Source organism: Rattus norvegicus, chromosome 1 (assembly GCF_021556685.1).
Source record: "Rattus norvegicus strain SHRSP/BbbUtx chromosome 1, alternate assembly SHRSP_T2T, whole genome shotgun sequence".
NCBI classification, from domain to species: Eukaryota; Metazoa; Chordata; class Mammalia; order Rodentia; family Muridae; genus Rattus; species Rattus norvegicus.
The window spans coordinates 219,374,560-219,397,806 of record NC_141534.1 but is presented as its reverse complement, the minus strand read 5'-3'; the positions used below and the strand labels follow the sequence as shown (position 1 = coordinate 219,397,806).

At 43.8% G+C, this 23,247-nt stretch overlaps 1 protein-coding gene across 8 annotated transcripts in view; it reads left to right on the top strand.

Moving 5' to 3' along the window:
- Incenp (inner centromere protein) overlaps positions 1–7,291 on the top strand; it is a 32,760-nt gene extending 25,469 nt beyond the window's left edge. For 4 of the 8 annotated variants that reach the window (XM_087548888.1, XM_087548881.1, XM_087548908.1 and 1 more), the window contains 5 exons: positions 408–658; positions 1,795–1,873; positions 2,043–2,147; positions 2,626–2,752; positions 4,049–7,291. In XM_087548888.1, coding sequence (XP_087405014.1) covers positions 408–658; positions 1,795–1,873; positions 2,043–2,147; positions 2,626–2,752; positions 4,049–4,242 — 756 coding nt within the window. In that variant the 3' untranslated portion in view covers positions 4,243–7,291. Of the gene's footprint in view, positions 1–407; positions 659–1,794; positions 1,874–2,042; positions 2,148–2,601; positions 2,753–4,048 lie in introns of all 8 variants that reach the window. The other 4 variants (XM_087548870.1, XM_087548867.1, XM_087548897.1 and 1 more) reach the window with 2 other exon arrangements.
- Positions 7,292–23,247: the final 15,956 nt, after the last annotated feature.

Sequence of the window (23,247 nt, the reverse complement as noted above, 5' to 3'; positions counted from 1 at the left end):
TTCTGCTGCAGCTGTTGCCAGATGTCTTTTCTGTCTGCCTATAACTTTCAAAACTTGTCAAGGAGTCTGGCCGCTCAGTCCTAGCTGATGTCATGGTGATAACCAGTGCTTTAGGAGCTAGGGCTATGGGAAGGAGCAGCTCCTTGGCTGGAGGGCCCAGGCATGGCTTGTGTGTCCTGCACTTTCTTTTTTTTTTTTTTTTTAAAGATGTATTTATTTATTATATATGAGTACACTGTCGCTGTCTTCATACACACCAGAAGGGGGCATCAGATCCCATTACAGATGGTTGTGAGCCACCATGTGGTTGCTGGGATTTGAACTCAGGACCTCTGGAAGAGCAGTCAGTGCTCTTAACCACTGAGCCATCTCTCCAGCCCCTATACTTCCTTTCATTGCTAACTCAGGAGGAAGAGGAGCGGCGGCATCAAGAAATGCTACAGCGGAAGAAGGAGGAAGAACAGGAGCGCCGCAAAGCAGCTGAGGCCAGGCGACTGGCAGAACAGCGTGAGCAAGAGCGGCGGAGAGAGCAAGAACGGAGAGAGCAGGAACGGAGAGAGCAGGAGCGGAGAGAGCAGGAGCGGAGAGAGCAGGAGCGGAGGGAGCAGGAGCGGAGAGAGCAGGAACGGAGGGAGCAGGAACGACTTCGGGCCAAGAGGTGAGGCCACCCACTGGCCATTTACTACTGTCCTGCGACAGGCAGCAGGGCTATTGCTTCTTGGCATCTCCTCACTTGAAGGTTGGTAGGCTTTCCCTTGGCTTCAAAACCAGGTGCCTACAGCTGGTGGACCACCAAATAGGATCTATGTTAGCTGTAGGAGACTCAAGGGGTAACAGCTCAGGGTTAGTCCATGTTTTGTTCTGCTTCAGCAGAATGTGCTGACTCCTTTGGTGTCTTTTTCTCAGTGGGTACAGTAAGGTCTTTGATGGTACTTCTCCATGGGCCTGACCCAGACATCCTGGGCATGAGGGACGTTTGTATTGCAGTATAGGACATTGAGCACCGTTAGTCCTGGTGCCTATGCTTCCCTTGGTGATGATAACCCAGTGAGGTTTTCCCTTCACTGACATTTACTAGGACTGTGCATACATATGTGTGCAGACCAACAGGCCCAGCAACTGTTTCTTCTTCCTTCCCAACTCCTGAGATGGCTACAGGCTTAATGGAGAACTGAGGAGGGCAGTATTGGGTGCATATAGATTGACACGAAAGAGTCTGGGTGGGAATGGGCGGTGGATGCAATTGTGGCTTCAGAGCTGCATGGTGAGAGTTGTACCAGCCTTGAAGAGTGATGGGGTGTTTGGTTGGTAGCTCTGAGGGTTACTCTGAAAAAATTTAATCCTTACTTAAAGCTTTTGTGGCATAGAGACAATCAGCTTTACAGAGGAACCTGGATTGAGAGTGAGGCTAAATGACTTGTTTAAGGTCAGGCTCCTGACTGTAGGGGTGACCCCTGCTCACTGTGGGCGGAGCTGAGTGCTCCTTCACCTGTCGTCGCTCTCATGCAGTGGTCATAGCCAGGCTGGAGGAGAGGTGTTAATCTTCCTACTGTGAAAAAGAGAATGGGGAGGCTCGTACCTCACTGGCATGGAAGAGGGGCTGTTTGCTATCTGACTTCAAAGTCAGGCTCTGAAGCTTGCCTTTGGAGAGTCCAGCTGTTGGCTTCAAGCTGATGTCTAGTTCTACTTGTTCCATTCTCTAAAGGCATGTCCACCATGCCTAGATTCCCTCTGTAGGGCGGGAACAGGGCTGGGGCCCTACTACTGGCCTGACAGATTCTTGGTGGTCCTCAGGGAGATGCAGGAGAGAGAGAAGGCCCTGCGGCTCCAAAAGGAACGACTTCAGAGGGAACTGGAAGAGAAGAAGAAGAAGGTAGGGTGTTGGGAAAATGGACTCCATGTGGGTTCTGTGCTGAGCGGAGAGCATCGGGAAGCCGGGACTATGCTCTTCAGGCAGCCCTGAAGAGTACATGTGCTAGGCGTAGCAGTGTGGCAAGAGGAGAGGAAGGACACATCTAATCTTGTTGCTGGCTGGGTCCTAGGAAGAGCAGCAGCGCCTGGCTGAGCAGCAACTGCAGGAGGAGCAGGCAAAGAAAGCTAAGGAGGTGGCCGCCGGCAAAGCACTGAACATGACTGTGGATGTGCAGGTGAGGCACATCCTGCCCTGTGCGAGGGTGCTTAACACCACTCTCCGTTGCTTGAGCTCAGACGTGGGTTAGAGCTGGAAGAAAGAGCAAGTCACTTGTGTCTGTTTCTTTTTTCTTCTTTCTCTTTGTGGTGACAGGATCCGGTTGTATAACCCAGGGTAGCCTCAGATTTGTAATCTTTTTACTTTACCCTCCCAGTTGCTGGGATTAAAGGACCATTCATGGTGGAAAGCTAGTTGAAGGTCATGGAGTGTCTTGAAGCATCTTTGAGGGAGGGAAATGCCAACATGAAAGAAAGTTTTCATGGTACAAAGTGGTTCATATTTCCCGACTTACTAAAATGAAAAAGTGACCCTGAAGCTTTCTTTTCTCTTTGAGAAGTGAGGGAGATGGCCAGAGTGTCCTTCAGGATTGCAGGGGAGGGGAGCTAATGACCATGCTGATTTTCTTCTAGTCTCCTGTTTGTACCTCATATCAGATGACTCCACAAGGACCCAAGTCCTTTCCCAAGATCAGCATGGATGACTATGGGATGGACCTGAATAGCGATGACTCCACAGATGATGAGGCCCATCCCCGGAAACCCATCCCTTCCTGGGCCAAAGGTGAGTGGAGCCCAGCGTTCCTGAAGAGGCTCGGGTTGCCTCCCTTCCTCACCTTTGTGGGCTGTGGAAGTGATGGCCTAGCTGCTGCAGCGTACAGGCTGGTGTGCTGACATGCTAGGGCCCAGTGACTTATGGCATTGACCTGAGGACTTATGAGCATTGGGCTTTGAGCATGCACCCAGAGGTAGGAGGCTTCCTCTGGCCTGAAGACCCATCTGAGGATATAGGATGAAGGGTGTTGAGTTCCTTTGCTCTTGTTGAATGTAGCTGTGTTTGGCGTAAGCAAAGCTGCTAAGTATTCTGACATGGACTCATGTCCTTTCTGAAGAGTCTGGCCCAGCATGGCTCAGGAGACTTGGATCCAAGTAAGCACCCATGGGTGAGCATAGTACTGAGGAGGGTAGCAGGGTTTGGTTGGAATGCTAGAGCTAGGAAAGATCCCGAGCAGGGGCATTGGTGCTTGAGCAAGATTTGCCTTGAGTCTTGGGGGTCTCAGATTTATACAGGTGTGGATGGGCAGGAGGGCATGCTAGGGTGCTTCTTAGGATTTGCTGAACTAGAGGTTAGCACCATGTGATCCCACAGTGGGTCAGCACTTGACAGAAAGACAACTTACTTTTATGACTGACCTTGTTTGAATCCCATCGTGACCAGAATCTTGCTTTCCTAAGTCACTGATGACTGACTCAAATCAAGTCACTTGAGAACAGCAAGCATGGGTCAGTGTGGTCTGCAAAGTTACCTGATGGTAATTGGCCTTAGATTACTTAGTTTTTGTATCTGTGAAGAGGGAGTCAGTGATACTAAGACCCAGCTGAGATGATTATGAGTGAGCAAGGCCTGGATGTGTGTTCCTCTCCTGATCCTCTAGGGCCCTCTTCAGCCTGGTTGGTGGGGCTGTGACTCCCACAGCTCTGCTCCTTTAGCCTGTGTGCTCTTCCTTAGAGTCTGAGGTTGGTGGGAGTAGCAAGGCAAGGCGGCTTAAGATCCGAAGACAGGCTTGTCTTCACACTTAGCTCTGCCATTCATCTACCATGTGCCTTGGGACGAGTTTCTACAAAATGGGGACAATAAAGTATCGCCCTAAGACAACTCCTGGCAGCTGTTGTTTGGGTTTAGCTGCTAGAAGAGGATAATTGTTGGGTGGAGGTGGGCAAGAGGCCTCCAGAGAAGCAGATAGGGTAGGAGCAAGGCATGCTGGTGTGGAAAGGGTGGCTGGGATCTGTGGGTAGGTGCAGGAATCAGGGAAGCTCCCAGAGAGCACCAAGCAGTGATCCAGACCTCTGGTTTCTTCAGGCACTCAGCTCAGCCAGGCCATCGTCCACCAGTACTACCACCCCCCAAACATTCTAGAGCTCTTCGGATCTATTCTCCCACTGGACTTGGAGGACATCTTTAAGAAGAGGAAGACTCGCTACCACAAGCGCACCAGCTCTGCTGTTTGGAACTCACCACCTCTGAAAGCCACCATCCCCAGCAGTGGGGACTAACCTATAGCCTGAAGAAGCCATGAGGCAAGCCCTCAATCCTTTTGGCAGTACAGGGCCCATGTGTGTCTTTCTGTTTGTCTTTCTGTCTGTTTCTGTGTTGGACTGGTGTCCTTCTGTCTGACTTGCCATTGTTCAAGTGGATATCAATGTTCTCTGTCAGGTATTCCCAGACCTCTTTGGAGGATGGGCTTTATGCCTGGGGAAGAACCAGGTTCAGCACTGATCAATCTGGAGGCAGTACTCTGTAAATAGATTGTTACAGTTCAGTTGAATGAATTTTAGTTTCTAGTGTTTGTGAGGTAGTTTAATAAAGTATATAGCCTGAAGCCTGCTGTGGATATTGTGAAAACTGGAGGCTTCGATGGAGTATTGGTCTGCAGCAGTGCGTTTGTGCCTTTACCTTCAGTGTATGCTAGACCACTTGGTTGGCCCAGATGGGGTTCCACCCAGAGGTTCTAATGCTAGACAACCCCTGGGAAACACGCATGTTCCAAAAGAGCAGTTGAACATGCTTTCCGTTTGTAAGTGGAGCCTATTCCTCAGGAAAGACCTGTCCTGTGACACAGCTCTGCCACTTAGTCCCTCATCCTGACCACTTCTCAAGCCTGCCATGTTTGCTGCGTGGGGATTGGAAAGACTTGAGGAAGTCCCCATGCTGGGAGCTAATCAAGAAAGGAATGCCCCTCAAGCTGACTTTGGGACCCATGCTTGCAAATGGGGTGGAGGCCTGGGGCCTGGGTGCTGGGGGTGTGTGGGGATTAAACCACAAAATCACCAGCTATTGTGTCAGTGCTCAGTGAAGGGTAGCCTTGGTCCTGATAGCTCCTGATGCTCTCTTTCCTAGAACTGGGGTTAGCCACCTGTGGTAGAAAGGCCAAACCTAATACAGTTATTTTGGATACAGCTGGAGTAAAGCCAATTTGTTTTCCCATTACTTCCAACTCCTCTGTTCTGAGGGCAGTTATTTATGTGGCCTGAGGAGCTGACAGGCTTACTGTGGAAACCTGTTCAGAAGACCATTGCCAATTGCTTTAGGTCAAAATACAGTAAACTACAAATGCAGTAGTGCTTTAAACGGAGCAGTGAACACAGAAACCCGAAGTCTAGACTCTTCCCACCAGTGCAGAGTTGACTCAAATATGCAGCTTACTTCATGCATTCTCACTAGTAACTTGAGGAAACCAGAAGGCATGTCTATGCTAAACCACAAGATCAAACTAACTTGTTAGCAGAGCTCAGAAAACCAAAGGACGGCAAATGACTCATGGCGAGTGGATGACTCATGGCGAGTGGGGGTTCCTCCGCCTTCACTTTAGAATGCCAACTTTTCTGAGTATCTAGTGGATTTGTAGCCCATGTCATAGGACAAAAAGAGAAAGGTAAGAATTAAAACTCAGTTCAGTCCCCGGCATGCAAAGCTTGAGAAAATGATGTAGGGAATTCAGTGTATCTGATAAAACGAGTGACCTTCCCACACAAGCCTCCCCCAGTGTTAAGATGGTAGGATAATAGTGTCTGGAGACGCTTGGGACTACACTTGACAGAAGATTCGCAGACTCAGTGAAAACCAAATACACTGTTGAGGGAAATGAACACAGACAAGTAGAGGTGGACAGATACTGTACTCATGGTGGAAATCCTTACAAAAACCTTGGCTCTCTACCTCCAGAGGCCTCACCAAGTCCCAATTACTGCCCCCTTTCTGGGGGGGGGGGGCTTAAATGAGGGCAGGGTAGAAGTTTATGAAAAATGGGTTTAAAAATTTTAGCTGTGGCAGACCTACAAAATAAGACACCACAGTTGAGATACTGTTGAAGTCAGTGATTTTGGCATAAAGACAGATTAAGTCTGGACCTGTGTGCCTTCTAGAAGGAGACCTATGCTTATCTGATGCTCTGCCTTTGACAAAGGCAGAAGGTAGTTCAGAGCGGGGAGCAGGCATTGCTCACATGTTCTCAGGAAGAACTGGATATATTAAAAACCTCCAGCTCTTTCTCATAAGGCATGCTAGGCTTAACTCGTAGTTGATTGAAGGATTGACATTAAAGCTAAAAATAAAACTAAAGGAGGATGGGACTAGCTTAGTGGGAAAGGCACTTGTCATCAAGCCTGGTCTGAGTTTGATGAAGGAGACCTAGATGTGAAAGAAACTGACTTCCGCAGGTGTCTTAACCTCTGCAGGTGTACGGCGCATGTGTGTACCTCCTCCCATTACACACGCAAGTGGGCCACTACTACTACCTCCAACAAAGTTTTTCAGAGATTTTTTTTTTTTTTGGTTCTTTTTTTTTCGGAGCTGGGGTCTGAACCCAGGGCCTTGCGCTTCCTAGGCAAGCGCTCTACCACTGAGCTAAATCCCCAACCCCCAGAGATTTCTTATTGATAAAAAATTTTTGAGCTATAAAAAAGAGAAGGAATAATAGATACAAAAATTCACAATTTCTGTTTTTTAAAGTCAGTGCTGTTTCTCTGTTTTTATCCATCCTGGGGAGGGATAGCGCACACATAGTTTTGTTGCCTAGAAGAACCCTAATGTGTCATCCTTATCCTGCCTTTCAAACATTACTACCAACACCAAGTACACCACCACCACCTTTCTCTAGTTGTATCATAACTGCAGGGAGTAGGATATAAAATTATCCATTTTCTGTATAAGTTCAAAGAACATTTGCTTGTAACTGAACTAGTAAGCCAGTTCAGGACTCCTCTCACCCAAGTGTCTGTATTTATCCTTCATATATTAGAAAGTTAACCAGGACTCTGAAACTCAGGAATAGTGGTCATAGCTGTAAAGACAAAACCAAGGCTGGATGGGGAAGTCTCCAACAGAAGACTGTACATTTGGAATTCTGGGCAGGAGAGATGACTCACAGGGTAAAGGCTCCAGTCTGCCAAGCCTGCTGACCCAAGTTCAATCCCTGGGACCCCACATGGTAGAAGGGGAGAACCAACTCTCACAACTTGTCCTCTGATGTCCTCTGATGTTCACAGTGGTATGAGTGTGTACAGAAGTGTATAAAATAAAACTCACAGAATTTGGAACTTTGAATTGTGGTCTAGGCGTATTATAGAAAATGGTGTTTGTATTTTGCCAAGTGAGGGTATTCTCTTTCAGTCTACTTTGTTGGGACAAATAGGTCAAGCAGAATGATTTATATTTTAAAAGTTATTTATTTGTTTTCGTGTGTGTGTGTGTGTGTGTGTGTGTGTGTGTGTGTGTGTGTGTGTGTGTGTGTCTGTGTTTGAGTGAGTTCATGTGTACCACATGCCTGCAACAAATAGCTCACGTGGGTCAGAAGAGGGCATTGAATATTCCTGGAATTGGAGTTGCAAGTGGTTGTGAGCTACTGTGTAGGTCCTGGGAATCCCTCTACAAAAGAATCCAGTCCCCTTAAGCCACTTCTCCAGCCTGTTTTAAATTTAATTTCATTGTTTTTTAAGCTTCTTAAAAATTAAAAAGTTACTTACATACAGCATATTCCTAAGACGGTCTTCTCTCCCATATCTTCCTCCATATCCTCCCTACCTCTGTACCCTTTCAACTCCACACCTTCTTTCTCAAGAAAACAGGCAGATAAAAAGGACAATGACAAAATGAAATGACCAAACAACAGCAGTAACAACAAACTAAGAGCAACACACACACACACACACACACACACACACACACACGCACAGACACACGCACAGAGACACAAACACAGACACACACGGACATACACAGACACATACACACAGACACACACACAGACACACACACAGACACACACACAGACACACAGACATACACAAACACACAGACACGTGCAGGCACACACACAGACACACACAAAGACACGCACAGACACACACACACACACATCCTCTCCAAAACTGTAAAGAATGTACAGTTTTACTTGTACTGTACTGTACTGTACAAGTAAAAGCCCACTAGTGTTTTAAAATTAAAATAAAAGGCCGAACAAAGCAATGTGAAATTCGAAAAAAAAAAAAAAAGAGGTATTCCCCAAATACCTTTGAGTTCCTTTTATGTTGGCCATAGCTGGAGATGGAGCCCGTCCTAAATTTTTAGGTGTCCAGTGGGACTTGGGTGAGCTGCTGTTAATTGGATACAGCTTCTTGGTTGGGGATGGGAGCTCATGTCCACTTCCCTGTCCTATTAGTGCTGGGACCCCCATCTGGTTTGGATCTGTGCAGACCCAATGCATATTATTACTATCTGAGTTCTTTGGTGTGGCAGTTCTGCTGTGATTGGAAGACACGGTTTCCGGTGACTCCCATCTTCTGACTCTCATCCATCCACCTCCTCTCCTCTACAGCTCCCTGAATCCTGAGGGGAGGGCTTTGATGAGGAAATCCTACTTAGGACGAAATGTCCCAAGGTCCTTCTGCATGTTGTCTAGCTATGGGTGTCCCCATTACTCCCCATCTACTGGAGGAGGAAGCTTCTTTGATGATAGCTGGTTGAGACTGATCTGTGGGTACAACAGGATGTCACCAGGGGTTATTTTAGGTTACTTTAGCAAAATAGCAGTATTTAGTTTTCCCTACGTCTATGGCCTATCTAGCCTCAGATTGATTGATTGTTTGATTGATTTTTCCATCTTTATTAAATTGGGTATTTATTATTTACATTTCAAATGTTATTCCCTTTCCCGGTTTCCAGACCAACATTCCATTAACCCTTCCATCTCCCCTATATATGGGTGTTCCCCTCCCAAACACCTCCCATTACTGCCCTCCGCACAACAATCCAGTTCACTGGGGGTCAAGCCTTGGCAGGACCAAAGGCTTGCCCTTCCACTGGTACTCTTACTAGGCTATTCATTGCTACCTATGCAGTTGGAGCCCAGGGTCAGTCCATGTATAGTCTTTGGGTAGAGCCTTAGTCCCTGGAAGCTCTGGTTGGTTGGCATTGTTGTTCATATGGGGTCTCAAGCCTCTTCAAGCTCTTTCAGTCCTTTCTCTGATTTGGTCAATGTGGGTCCCGTTCTCATTTCAGTGGTTTGCTGCTGGCATTCATTTATGTATTTGCCATATTCTGACTGTGTCTCTCAGGAGAGATCTACATCCGGTTCCTGTCACCCTGCACTTCTTTGCTTCATCCATCTTGTCTAATTGGGTGGCTGTATATGTATGGGCCACATGTGGGGCAGACTCTGAATGGGCGTTCCTTCTGCCTCTGTTCTAAACTTTGCCTCCCTATTCCCTCCAAAGGATATTCTTGTTCCCCTTTTAAAGAAGGAATGAAGCATTCACATTTTGGTTATCCTTCTTGAGTTCCATGTGTTTGGTGCATCTTGGGTAATTAGAGCATTTGGGCTAATAGCCACTTATCAATGAGTACATACCATGTAGGTTTTTCTGTGATTGGATTACCTCACTCAGGATGGTATTTTCCAGTTCCCTCCATTTGCCTATGAATTTCATAAAGTCATTGTTTTTGATAGCTGAGTAATATTCCATTGTATAGGTGTACCACATTTTCTGTATCCATTCCTCTGTTGAAGGGCATCTGGGTTCTTTCCAGCTTCTGGCTACTATAAATAAGGCTGCTATGAACATAGTGGAGCATGTGTCTTTTTTATATGTTGGGGCATCATTTGGGTATATGCCCAAGAGAGGTATAGCTGGGTCCTCAGGTAGTTTAATGTCCAACTTTCTGAGGAACCTCCAGACTGATTTCCAGAATGGTTGTACCAGTCTGCAATCCCACCAACAGTGGAGGAGTGTTCCTCTTTCTCCACATCCTCGCCAGCATTTGTTGTCACCTGAGTTTTTGATCTTAGCCATTCTCACTGGTGTGAGGTGAAATCTCAGGGTTGTTTTGATTTGCATTTCCCTTCTGACTAAAGATGTTGGACATTTCTTTAGGTGTTTCTCAGCCATTCGGCATTCCTCAGCTGTGAATTCTTTGTTTAGCTCTGAACTCCATTTTTTAATAGGGTTATTTGTCTCCCTGTGGTCTAACTTCTTGAGTTCATTGTATATTTTGGATATAAGGCCTCTATCTGTTGTAGGATTGGTAAAGATCTTTTCCCAATCTGTTGGTTGCTGTTTTGTCCTAACCACAGTGTCCTTTGCCTTACAGAAGCTTTGCAGTTTTATGAGATCCCATTTGTCGATTCTTGATCTTAGAGCATAAGCCAGGAAATTTTGTTTTGTTCAGGAAATTTTCTCCAGTGCCCATGTGTTCCAGATGCTTCCCCACTTTTTCTTCTATTAGTTTGAGTGTATCTGGTTTGATGTGGAGGTCCTTGATCCACTTGGACTTAAACTTTGTACAGGGTGATAAGCATGGATCAATCTGCATTCTTCTACATGTTGACCTCCAGTTGAACCAGCACCATTTGCTGAAAATGCTATCTTTTTTCCATTGGATGGTTTTGGCTCCTTTGTCAAAAATCAGGTGCCCATAGGTATGTGGGTTCATTTCTGGGTCTTCAATTCTGTTCCACTGGTGTATCTGTCTGTCTCTGTACCAATACCATGCAGTTCTTATCACTATTGCTCTGTAATACTGCTTGAGTTCAGGGATAGTGATTCCCCCTGAAGTCCTTTTATTGTTGAGGATAGTTTTAGCTATCCTGGGTTTTTTGTTATTCCAGATGAATTTGCAAATTGTTCTGTCGAAATCTTTGAAGAATTGGATTGGTATTTTGATGGGGATTGCATTGAATCTGTAGATCGCTTTTGGTAAAATGGCCATTTTTACTATATTAATCCTGCCAATCCATGAGCATGGGAGATCTTTCCATCTTCTGAGGTCTTCTTCAATTTCTGTCTTCAGAGTCTTGAAGTTCTTATTGTACAGATCTTCTAATTCCTTGATTAAAGTCACACCGAGGTACTTTATATTGTTTGGGTCTATTATGAAGGGTGTCATTTCCCTAATTTCTTTCTCGGCTTGTTTCTCTTTTGTATAGAGGAAGGCTACTGATGTATTTGAGTTAATTTTATACCCAGCCACTTTGCTGAAGTTGTTTATCAGCTTTAGTAGTTCTCTGGTGGAACTTTTGGGATCACTTAAATATACTATCATATCATCTGCAAATAGTGATACTTTGACTTCTTCTTTACCATCTGTATCCCCTTGATCTCCTTTTGTTGTCTGATTGCTCTGGCTAGAACTTCAAGAACTATATTGAATAAGTAGGGAGAGAGTGGGCAGCCTTGTCTAGTCCCTGATTTTAGTGGGATTGCTTCAAGTTTCTCTCCATTTAGTTTAATGTTAGCAACTGGTTTGCTGTATATGGCTTTTACTATGTTTAGGTATGGGCCTTGAATTCCTATTCTTTCCAGGACTTTTATCATGAAGGGGTGTTGAATTTTGTCAAATGCTTTCTCAGCATCTAATGAAATGATCATGTGGTTCTGTTCTTTCAGTTTGTTTATATAATGGATCACGTTGATGGTTTTCCGTATATTAAACGATCCCTGCATGCCTGGGATGAAGCCTACTTGATCATGGTGGATGATTGTTTTGATGTGCTCTTGAATTCGGTTTGCCAGAATTTTATTGAGTATTTTTGCGTCGATATTCATAAGGGAAATTGGTCTGAAGTTCTCTTTCTTTGTTGTGTCTTTGTGTGGTTTAGGTATAAGAGTAATTGTGGCTTCGTAGAAGGAATTCGGTAGGGCTCCATCTGTTTCAATTTTGTGGAATAGTTTGGATAATATTGGTATGAGGTCTTCTATGAAGGTTTGATAGAATTCTGCACTAAACCCGTCTGGACCTGGGCTCTTTTTGGTTGGGAGACCTTTAATGACTGCTTCTATTTCCTTAGGAGTTATGGGGTTGTTTAACTGGTTTATCTGTTCCTGATTTAACTTCGGTACTTGGTATGTGTCTAGGAAATTGTCCATTTCCTGAAGATTTTCAAGTTTTGTTGAATATAGGTTTTTATAGTAAGATCTGATGATTTTTTGAATTTCCTCTGAATCTGTTGTTATGTCTCCCTTTTCATTTCTGATTTTGTTAATTTGGACGCACTCTCTGTGTCCTCTCGTTAGTCTGGCTAAGGGTTTATCTATCTTGTTGATTTTCTCAAAGAACCAACTTTTGGTTCTGTTGATTCTTTCTATGGTCCTTTTTGTTTCTACTTGGTTGATTTCAGCTCTGAGTTTGATTATTTCCTGCCTTCTACTCCTCCTGGGTGTATTTGCTTCTTTTTGTTCTAGAGCTTTTAGGTGTGCTGTCAAGCTGCTGACATATGCTCTTTCCTGTTTCTTTCTGCAGGCACTCAGCGCTATGAGTTTTCCTCTTAGCACAGCTTTCATTGTGTCCCATAAGTTTGGGTATGTTGTACCTTCATTTTCATTAAATTCTAAAAAGTTTTTAATTTCTTTATTTCTTCCTTGACCAGGTTATCATTGAGTAGAGCATTTTCAATTTCCAAGTATATGTGGGCATTCTTCCTTGATTGTTATTGAAGACCAGTTTTAGGCCGTGGTGGTCCGATAGCACGCATGGGATTATTTCTATCTTTCTGTACCTGTTGAGGCCCGTTTTTTGACCAATTATATGGTCAATTTTCGAGAAAGTACCATGAGGAGTTGAGAAGAAGGTATATCCTTTTTCTTTAGGATAGAATGTTCTATAAATATCCGTTAAGTCCATTTGGCTCATGACTTCTCTTAGTCTGTCTACATCTCTGTTTAATTTCTGTTTCCATGATCTGTCCATTGATGAGAGTGGGGTGTTGAAATCTCCTACTATTATTGTGTGAGGTGCAATGTGTGTTTTGAGCTTTAGTAAGGTTTCTTTTACATATGTAGGTGCCCTTGTATTTGGGGCATAGACATTTAGGATTGAGAGTTCATCTTGGTGGATTTTTCCTTTGATGAATATGAAGTGTCCTTCCTTATCTTTTTTGATGACTTTTAATTGAAAATTGATTTTATTTGATATTAGAATGGCTACTCCATCTTGCTTCTTCTGACCATTTGCTTGGAAAGTTGTTTTCCAGCCTTTCACTCTGAGGTAATGTCTGTCTTTGTCTCTGAGGTGTGTTTCCTGTAGGCAGCAGAATGCAGGGTCCTCGTTGCGTATCCAGTTTGTTAATCTATGTCTTTTTATTGGGGAGTTGAGGCCATTGATGTTGAGAGATATTAAGGAATAGTGATTATTGCTTCCCGTTATATTCATATTTGGATGTGAGGTTATGTTTGTGTGCTTTCATTCTCTTTGTGTTGTTGCCAAGACGATTAGTTTCTTGCTTCTTCTAGGGTATAGCTTGCCTCCTTATGTTGGGCTTTACCATTTATTATCCTTTGTAGTGCTGGATTTGTAGAAAGATATTGTGTAAATTTTGTTTTGTCATGGAATATCTTGGTTTCTCCATCTATGTTAATTGAGAGTTTTGCAGGATACAGTAACCTGGGCTGGCATTTGTGTTCTCTTAGGGTCTGTATGACATCAGTCCAGGATCTTCTGGCCTTCCTAGTTTCTGGCGAGAAGTCTGGTGTGATTCTGATAGGTCTGCCTTTATATGTTCCTTGACCTTTTTCCCTTACTGCTTTTAATATTCTTTCTTTATTTTGTGCGTTTGGTGTTTTGACTATTATGTGTTGGGAGGTGTTTCTTTTCTGGTCCAATCTATTTGGAGTTCTGTAGGCTTCTTGTATGCCTATGGGTATCTCTTTTTTTAGGTTAGGGAAGTTTTCTTCTATGATTTTGTTGAAGATATTTACTGGTCCTTTGACCTGGGAGTCTTCACTCTCTTCTATACCTATTATCCTTAGGTTTGATCTTCTCATTGAGTCTTAGATTTCCTGTATGTTTTGGACCAGTAGCTTTTTCCGCTTTACATTATCTTTGACAGTTGAGTCAATGATTTCTATGGAATCTTCTGCTCCTGAGATTCTCTCTTCCATCTCTTGTATTCTGTTGGTGAAGCTTGTATCTACAGCTCCTTGTCTCTTCTTTTGGTTTTCTATATCCAGGGTTGTTTCCATGTGTTCTTTCTTGATTGCTTCTATTTCCATTTTTAATTCCTTCAATTGTTTGATTGTGTTTTCCTGGAATTCTTTCAGGGATTTTTGCGATTCTTTCAGGGATTTTTGCGATTCCTCTCTGTAGGCTTCTACTTGTTTATTAATGTTTTCCTGTGTTTCCCTAAGGGAGTTCTTCACGTCTTTCTTGAAGTCCTCCATCATGATCAAATATGGTTTTGAAACTAGATCTTGCTTTTCTGGTGTGTTTGGATATTCCATGTTTGTTTTGGTGGGAGAATTGGGCTCTGATGATGCCATGTAGTCTTAGTTTCTGTTGCTTGGGTTCCTGCGCTTGCCTCTCGCCATCAGATTATCTCTAGTGTTACTTTGTTCTGCTATTTCTGACAGTGGCTAGACTGTCCTATAAGCCTGTGTGTCAGGAGTGCTGTAGGCCTGTTTTCCTCTCTTTCAGTCAGTTATGGGGACAGAGTGTTCTGCTTTCGGGCGTGTAGTTTTTCCTCTCTACAGGTCTTCAGCTGTTCCTGTGGGCCTGTGTCTTGAGTTCACCAGGCAGCTTTCTTGCAGCAGACAAGTTGGTCTTACCTGTGGTCCCGAGGCTCAAGTTTGCTCGCGGGGTGCTGCCCACGGGCTCTCTGCGGCGGCAGCAACCAGGAAGACCTGTGCCACCCCTTCCGGGAGCGTCAGTGCACCAGGATTCCAGATGGCCTTTGGTGTTTTCCTCTGGCGTCCGAGATGTATGTACAGAGAGCAGTCTCTTCTGGTTTCCCAGGCTTGTCTGCCTCTCTGAAGGTTTAGCTCTCCCTCCCACGGGATTTGGGTGCAGAGAACTGTTTATCCGGTCTGTTTCCTTCAGGTTCCGGCGGTGTCTTAGGCAGGGGTCCTGCCGCTCCTGGGCCCTCTCCCACGGGAGCCCAGAGGCCGTATACAGTTTCCTCTTGGGCCAGGGATGTGGGCAGGGGTGGGCAGTGTTGGTGGTCTCTTCCGCTCTGCAGCCTCAGGAGTGCCCACCTGACCAGGCGGTGAGGTCTCTTTCCCACGGGGTCTGGGAGCAGAGAGCTGCTGTGGGCCGGGATCCGCGGCTCTGTTTAATTTCTGTTTCCATGATCTGTCCATTGATGAGAGTGGGGTGTTGAAATCTCCTACTGTTATTGCGTGAGGTGCAATGTGTGTTTTGAGCTTTAGTAAAGTTTCTTTTACCTATGTAGGTGCCCTTGTATTTGGGGCATAGACATTTAGGATTGAGAGTTCATCTTGGTGGATTTTTCCTTTGATGAATATGACGTGTCCTTCCTTATCTTTTTTGATGACTTTTAATTGAAAATTGATTTTATTTGATATTAGAATGGCTACTGCAGCTTGCTTCCTCCGACCATTTGCTTGGAAAGTTGTTTTCCAGCCTTTCACTCTGAGGTAGTGTCTGTCTTTGTTTCTGAGGTGTGTTTCTTGTAGGCAGCAGAATGTAGGGTCCTCGTTGCGTATCCAGTTTGTTAATCTATGTCTTTTTATTGGGGAGTTGAGGCCATTGATGTTGAGAGATATTAAGGAATAGTGATTATTGCTTCCTGTTCTATTCATATTTGGATGTGAGGTTATGTTTGTGTGCTTTTCTTCTTTGTTTTGTTGCCAAGACGATTAGTTTCTTGCTTCTTCTAGGGTGTAGCTTGCCTCCTTATGTTGCGTTTTACCATGTATTATCCTTTGTAGGGCTGGATTTGTAGAAAGATATTGTGTAAATTTGTTTTTGTCATGAAATATCTTGATTTCTCCATCTATGTTAATTGAGAGTTTTGCAGGATACAGTAACCTGGGCTGGCATTTTTGTTCTCTTAGGGTCTGTATGACACCTGTCAGGATCTTCTGGCTTTCATAGTCTCTGGCGAAAAGTCTGGTGTGATTCTGATAGGTCTGCCTTTATATGTTACTTGACCTTTTTCCTTACTGCTTTTAATATTCTTTATTTTGTGCATTGGTGTTTTGACTATTATGTGTTGGGAGGTGTTTCTTTTCTGGTCCAATCTATTTGGAGTTCTGTAGGCTTCTTGTATGCCTATGGGCATCTCTTTTTTTAGGTTAGGGAAGTTTTCTTCTATGATTTTGTTGAAGATATTTACTGGTCCTTTGAGCTGGAAGTCTTTACACTCTTCAATACCTATTATCCTTAGGTTTTATGTTCCCATTGAGTCCTGGATTTCCTGTATGTTTTGGACCAGTAACTTTTTCCGCTTTACATTTTCTTTGACTGTTGAGTCGATGATTTCTATGGAATCTTCTGCTCCTGAGATTCTCTCTACCATCTCTTGTATTCTGTTGGTGATGCTTGTATCTACAGCTCCTTGTCTCTTCCTTTGGTTTTCTATATCCAGGGTTGTTTCCATGTGTTCTTTCTTGATTGCTTCTATTTCTATTTTTAATTCCTTCAATTGTTTGATTGTGTTTTCCTGGAATTCTTTCAGGGATTTTTGTGATTCCTATCTGTAGGCTTCTACTTGTTTATTTATGTTTTCCTGTGTTTCTCTAAGGGAGTTCTTCATGTCTTTCTTGAAGTCCTCCAGCATCATGATCAAATATGATTTTGAAACTAGATTTTACTTTTCTGGTGTGTTTGGATATTCCATGTTTGTTTTGGTGGGAGAATTGGGCTCAGATGATGCCATGTAGTCTTGTTTTCTGTTGCTTGGGTTCCTGCGCTTGCCTCTAGCCATCAGGTTGTCTCTGGTGTTACTTTGTTCTGCTATTTCTGACAGTGGCTAGACTGTCCTATAGGCCCGTGTGTCAGGAGTGCTGTAGATCTGTTTTCCTGTTTTCTTTCAGCCAGTTATGGGAACAGAACGTTCTTCTTTGGGGCGTGTAGTCTTCCCTGTCTAATGGCCTTCAGCTCTTCGTGTGGGCATGTGTCTTGAGTCCACCAGGCAGGTCGCTTGGAGCAGAAAAGTTGGTCTTACTTGTCGTCCTGTGTCTCAAGTTGTTCATTGGGGGGGGGGGCTGCTTTTGAGCTCTCGGTGAGGTCGGCAACCAGGAGGTCCTGCGCCACCTTTTCCCGGTGCCCCCGTGCACCAGGGTCCCAGATGGCATTAGGTGTTTTCCTCTGGAGTCAGAAATGTGGGCAGAGCATAGTCTCTTCTGGCTTCACAGGCGTGTCTGCCCCTCTGAAGGTTTAGCTCTCCCTCCCACAGGATTTGGGTGCAGAGAACTGTTGACCAGTTCCCTTCAGTGTATGGACTGCTGCACCTCTTTTTTTTTTTTTTTTTTTTTTTTTTGTAAGAACCATATTTTATTGAGGGAGGCTTCATTAATCCTTCTTCTCCACCCCTTCCTCATGGCTGCGAGCGTTTTGCTCAGCTCCTCCTGCTTTCTCTTGACACGGATGTGAATGCCCACCCTCTTCTTGATGAACTTGAGTGCATGCTTGTCTGTGGACACTTTGAGCAACTCCATGGCATTCTGCTCTTAGGGCGCGAAGCCACACACCTCCTGGATCATGTCCCGCACAAACTTGGTGTGCTTGGTGAGATGGGCTGTGTCTTGGGTTGCTGATGGTTTTTGTCACTTTGTAGCCTTTGTTGAGGCCCACGGCCATAGGGTAGAGCCGATCCATGGCCGCTGCTCTCAGATGGTGGCCGGACAGGCAGCAAGTACCTCTTGACCACAGCAAGGGAACAGAGATTGAAGGAAGGGCCAACCAGGACAGTAGGGTTTCTATTTCAATTCCTTGTACATCTTTAAACAGCACAGGTAGTAGAAAGGCTGCCCTAGCCAGTGACTGAAGCAGAAGGTCAGTACAGACTTGAGTCTGTGTGGCCTGATGAAAACTCACAGTTGAAGATTGCTCAACAAACATTTTTCAGTACTCATTTGTATTCATATCATCTTCAGCAAAAATGACAGCACAACACAACACAACGAAACAAAAAACAAAACAGGAAAGAAGCCCGTTTATTTCAACTGCAAGATTTGCTTGGGATTACTTAATCTGATAAGAAATGGTGCTCCAGAAGGAACACCCATTCAGAGCCTGCCCCACATGTGTGGCCCATACATATACAGCCATCCAATTAGACAAGATGGATGAAGCAGAGAAGTGCAGGCCGATAGGAGCCGGATGTAGATCTCTCCTGAGAGACACAGCCAGAATACAGCAAATACAGAGGCGAATGCCAGCAGCAAACCACTGAACTGAGAATGGGACCCCCGTTGAAGGAATCAGAGAAAGAACTGGAAGAGCTTGAAGGAGCTCGAGACCCCTTATGAACAACAATGCCAAGCAACCAGAGCTTCCAGGGACTAAGCCACTACCTAAAGACTATACATGGACTGACCGTGGACTCTGACCTCATAGGTAGCAATGAATATCCTAGTAAGAGCACCAGTGGAAGGGGAAGCCCTGGGTCCTGCTAAGACTGAACCCCCAGTGAACTAGATTGTTGGGGGGAGGGCGGCAATGGGGGGAGGATGGGGAGGGGAACACCCATAAAGAAGGGGAGGGGGATGGATTAGGGGGATGTTTGCCTGGAAACCGGGAAAGGGAATAACACTTGAAATGTAAATAGGAACGGGGCTGGGGATTTAGCTCAGTGGTAGAGCGCTTACCTAGGAAGCGCAAGGCCCTGGGTTCGCTCCCCAGCTCCGAAAAAAAGAACCAAAAAAAAAAAAAAAAAAAAGAAATGTAAATAAGAAATACTCAAGTTAATTAAAAAAAAAAAAAAAAAGAAAGAAATGAAATGCTGCTCATCGTAGCTCAGTCCAGCCCGGTTCTCGGGAGAATGAAGTTCATATACAAAGGGGAGCTTCCGTTCGAGAAGCACTGCTCTGAGGGTGAGAAAATCAGAAAAAAATACCCAGACTGGGTGCTGGTGATAGTGGAAAAAGCTCCCAAAGCTTGGATAGGGGACCTGGACAAAAAGATACCTGATGAGTTGGTCAATTCTACTCCTTTATCTGGAAGCGAATTCATCTCCGTGCTGAAGATGCCTTGTATTTCTTTTTTTTTTTTTTTCAAAGAATAATTTATTTATTTATTTATTTATTTATTTATTTATTTATTTTTTTTATTAACTTGAGTATTTCTTATATACATTTCGAGTGTTATTCCCTTTCCCGGTTTCCGGGCAAACATCCCCCTCCCCCCTCCCCTTCCTTATGGGTGTACCCCTCCCAACCCTCCCCCCATTGCCGCCCTCCCCCCATAGAGTAGTTCACTGGGGGTTCAGTCTTAGCAGGACCCAGGGCTTCCCCTTCCACTGGTGCTCTTACTAGGATATTCATTGCTACCTATGGGGTCAGAGTCCAGGGTCAGTCCATGTATAGTCTTTAGGTAGTGGCTTAGTCCCTGGAAGCTCTGGTTGCTTGGCATTGTTGTACTTTTGGGGTCTCAAGCCCCTTCAAGCTCTTCCAGTTCTTTCTCTGATTCCTTCAATAGGGGACCTATTCTCAGTTCAGTGGTTTGCTGCTGGCATTCGCCTCTGTATTTGCTGTATTCTGGCTGTGTCTCTCAGGAGCGATCTACATCCGGCTCCTGTCGGTCTGCACTTCTTTGCTTCATCCATCTTGTCTAATTGGGTGGCTGTATATGTATGGGCCACATGTGGGGAAGGCTCTGAATGGGTGTTCCTTCAGTCTCTGTTTTAATCTTTGCCTCTCCCTTCCCTGCCAAGGGTATTTTTTTCCTCATTTAAAGAAGGAGTGAAGCATTCACATTTTGATCATCCGTCTTGACTTTCGTTTGTTCTAGGGATCTAGGGTAATTCAAGCATTTGGGCTAATAGCCACTTATCAATGAGTGCATACCATGTATGTCTTTCTGTGATTGGGTTAGCTCACTCAGGATGATATTTTCCAGTTCCAACCATTTGCCTACGAATTTCATAGACTCGTTCTTTTTGATAGCTGAGTAATATTCCATTGGGTAGATGTACCACATTTTCTGTGTCCATTCCTCTGTTGAAGGGCATCTGGGTTCTTTCCAGCTTCTGGCTATTATAAATAAGGCTGCGATGAACATAGTGGAGCACGTGTCTCTTTTATATGTTGAGGCATGTTTTGGGTATATGCCCAAGAGAGGTATAGCTGGATCCTCAGGCAGTTCAATGTCCAATTTTCTGAGGAACCTCCAGACTGATTTCCAGAATGGTTTTACCAGTCTGCAATCCCACCAACAATGGAGGAGTGTTCCTCTTTCTCCACATCCTCGCCAGCATCTGCTGTCACCTGAGTTTTTGATCTTAGCCATTCTCACTGGTGTGAGGTGAAATCTCAGGGTTGTTTTGATTTGCATTTCCCTTATGACTAAAGATGTTGAACATTTCTTTAGGTGTTTCTCAGCCATTCGGCATTCCTCAGCTGTGAATTCTTTGTTTAGCTCTGAACCCCATTTTTTAATAGGGTTATTTGTTTCCCTGCGGTCTAACTTCTTGAGTTCTTTGTATATTTTGGATATAAGGCCTCTATCTGTTGTAGGATTGGTAAAGATCTTTTCCCAATCTGTTGGTTGCCGTTTTGTCCTAACCACAGTGTCCTTTGCCTTACAGAAGCTTTGCAGTTTTATGAGATCCCATTTGTCGATTCTTGATCTTAGAGCATAAGCCATTGGTGTTTTGTTCAGGAAATTTTTTCCAGTGCCCATGTGTTCCAGATGCTTCCCTAGTTTTTCTTCTATTAGTTTGAGTGTGTCTGCTTTGATGTGGAGGTCCTTGATCCACTTGGACTTAAGCTTTGTACAGGGTGATAAGCATGGATCGATCTGCATTCTTCTACATGTTGCCCTCCAGTTGAACCAGCACCATTTGCTGAAAATGCTATCTTTTTTCCATTGGATGGTTTTGGCTCCTTTGTCAAAAATCAAGTGACCATAGGTGTGTGGATTCATTTCTGGGTCTTCAATTCTATTCCATTGGTCTATCTGTCTGTCTCTGTACCAATACCATGCAGTTTTTATCACTATTGCTCTGTAATACTGCTTGAGTTCAGGGATAGTGATTCCCCCTGAAGTCCTTTTATTGTTGAGGATAGCTTTAGCTATCCTGGGTTTTTTGTTATTCCAGATGAATTTGCAAATTGTTCTGTCTAACTCTTTGAAGAATTGGATTGGTATTTTGATGGGGATTGCATTGAATCTGTAGATTGCTTTTGGTAAAATGGCCATTTTTACTATATTAATCCTGCCAATCCATGAGCATGGGAGATCTTTCCATCTTCTGAGGTCTTCTTCAATTTCTTTCCTCAGTGTCTTGAAGTTCTTATTGTACAGATCTTTTACTTGCTTGGTTAAACTCACACCGAGGTACTTTATATTATTTGGGTCTATTATGAAGGGTGTCGTTTCCCTAATTTCTTTCTCGGCTTGTTTCTCTCTTGTATAGAGGAAGGCAACTGATTTATTTGAGTTAATTTTATACCCAGCCACTTTGCTGAAGTTGTTTATCAGCTTTAGTAGTTCTCTGGTGGAACTTTTGGGATCACTTAAATATACTATCATGTCATCTGCAAATAGTGATATTTTGACCTCTTCTTTTCCGATCTGTATCCCCTTGATCTCCTTTTGTTGTCTGATTGCTCTGGCTAGAACTTCAAGAACTATATTGAATAAGTAGGGAGAGAGTGGGCAGCCTTGTCTAGTCCCTGATTTTAGTGGGATTGCTTCAAGTTTCTCTCCATTTAGTTTAATGTTAGCAACTGGTTTGCTGTATATGGCTTTTACTATGTTTAGGTATGGGCCTTGAATTCCTATTCTTTCCAGGACTTTTATCATGAAGGGGTGTTGAATTTTGTCAAATGCTTTCTCAGCATCTAATGAAATGATCATGTGGTTCTGTTCTTTCAGTTTGTTTATATAATGGATCACGTTGATGGTTTTCCGTATATTAAACGATCCCTGCATGCCTGGGATGAAGCCTACTTGATCATGGTGGATGATTGTTTTGATGTGCTCTTGAATTCGGTTTGCCAGAATTTTATTGAGTATTTTTGCGTCGATATTCATAAGGGAAATTGGTCTGAAGTTCTCTTTCTTTGTTGTGTCTTTGTGTGGTTTAGGTATAAGAGTAATTGTGGCTTCGTAGAAGGAATTCGGTAGGGCTCCATCTGTTTCAATTTTGTGGAATAGTTTGGATAATATTGGTATGAGGTCTTCTATGAAGGTTTGATAGAATTCTGCACTAAACCCGTCTGGACCTGGGCTCTTTTTGGTTGGGAGACCTTTAATGACTGCTTCTATTTCCTTAGGAGTTATGGGGTTGTTTAACTGGTTTATCTGTTCCTGATTTAACTTCGATACCTGGTATCTGTCTAGGAAATTGTCCATTTCCTGACGATTTTCAAATTTTGTTGAATATAGGTTTTTATAGTAAGATCTGATGATTTTTTGAATTTCCTCTGAATCTGTAGTTATGTCTCCCTTTTCATTTCTGATTTTGCTAATTTGGACGCACTCTCTGTGTCCTCTCGTTAGTCTGGCTAAGGGTTTATCTATCTTGTTGATTTTCTCAAAGAACCAACTTTTGGTTCTGTTGATTCTTTCTATGGTCCTTTTTGTTTCTACTTGGTTGATTTCAGCTCTGAGTTTGATTATTTCCTGCCTTCTACTCCTCCTGGGTGTATTTGCTTCTTTTTGTTCTAGAGCTTTTAGGTGTGCTGTCAAGCTGCTGACATATGCTCTTTCCTGTTTCTTTCTGCAGGCACTCAGCGCTATGAGTTTTCCTCTTAGCACAGCTTTCATTGTGTCCCATAAGTTTGAGTATGTTGTATCTTCATTTTCATTAAATTCTAAAAAGTTTTTAATTTCTTTCTTTATTTCTTCCTTGACCAGGTTATCATTGAGTAGAGCATTGTTCAATTTCCACGTATATGTGGGCATTCTTCCCTTATTGTTATTGAAGACCAGTTTTAGGCCGTGGTGGTCCAATAGCACGCATGGGATTATTTCTATCTTTCTGTACCTGTTGAGGCCCGTTTTTTGACCAATTATATGGTCAATTTTGGAGAAAGTACCATGAGGAGCTGAGAAGAAGGTATATCCTTTTGCTTTAGGATAGAATGTTCTATAAATATCCGTTA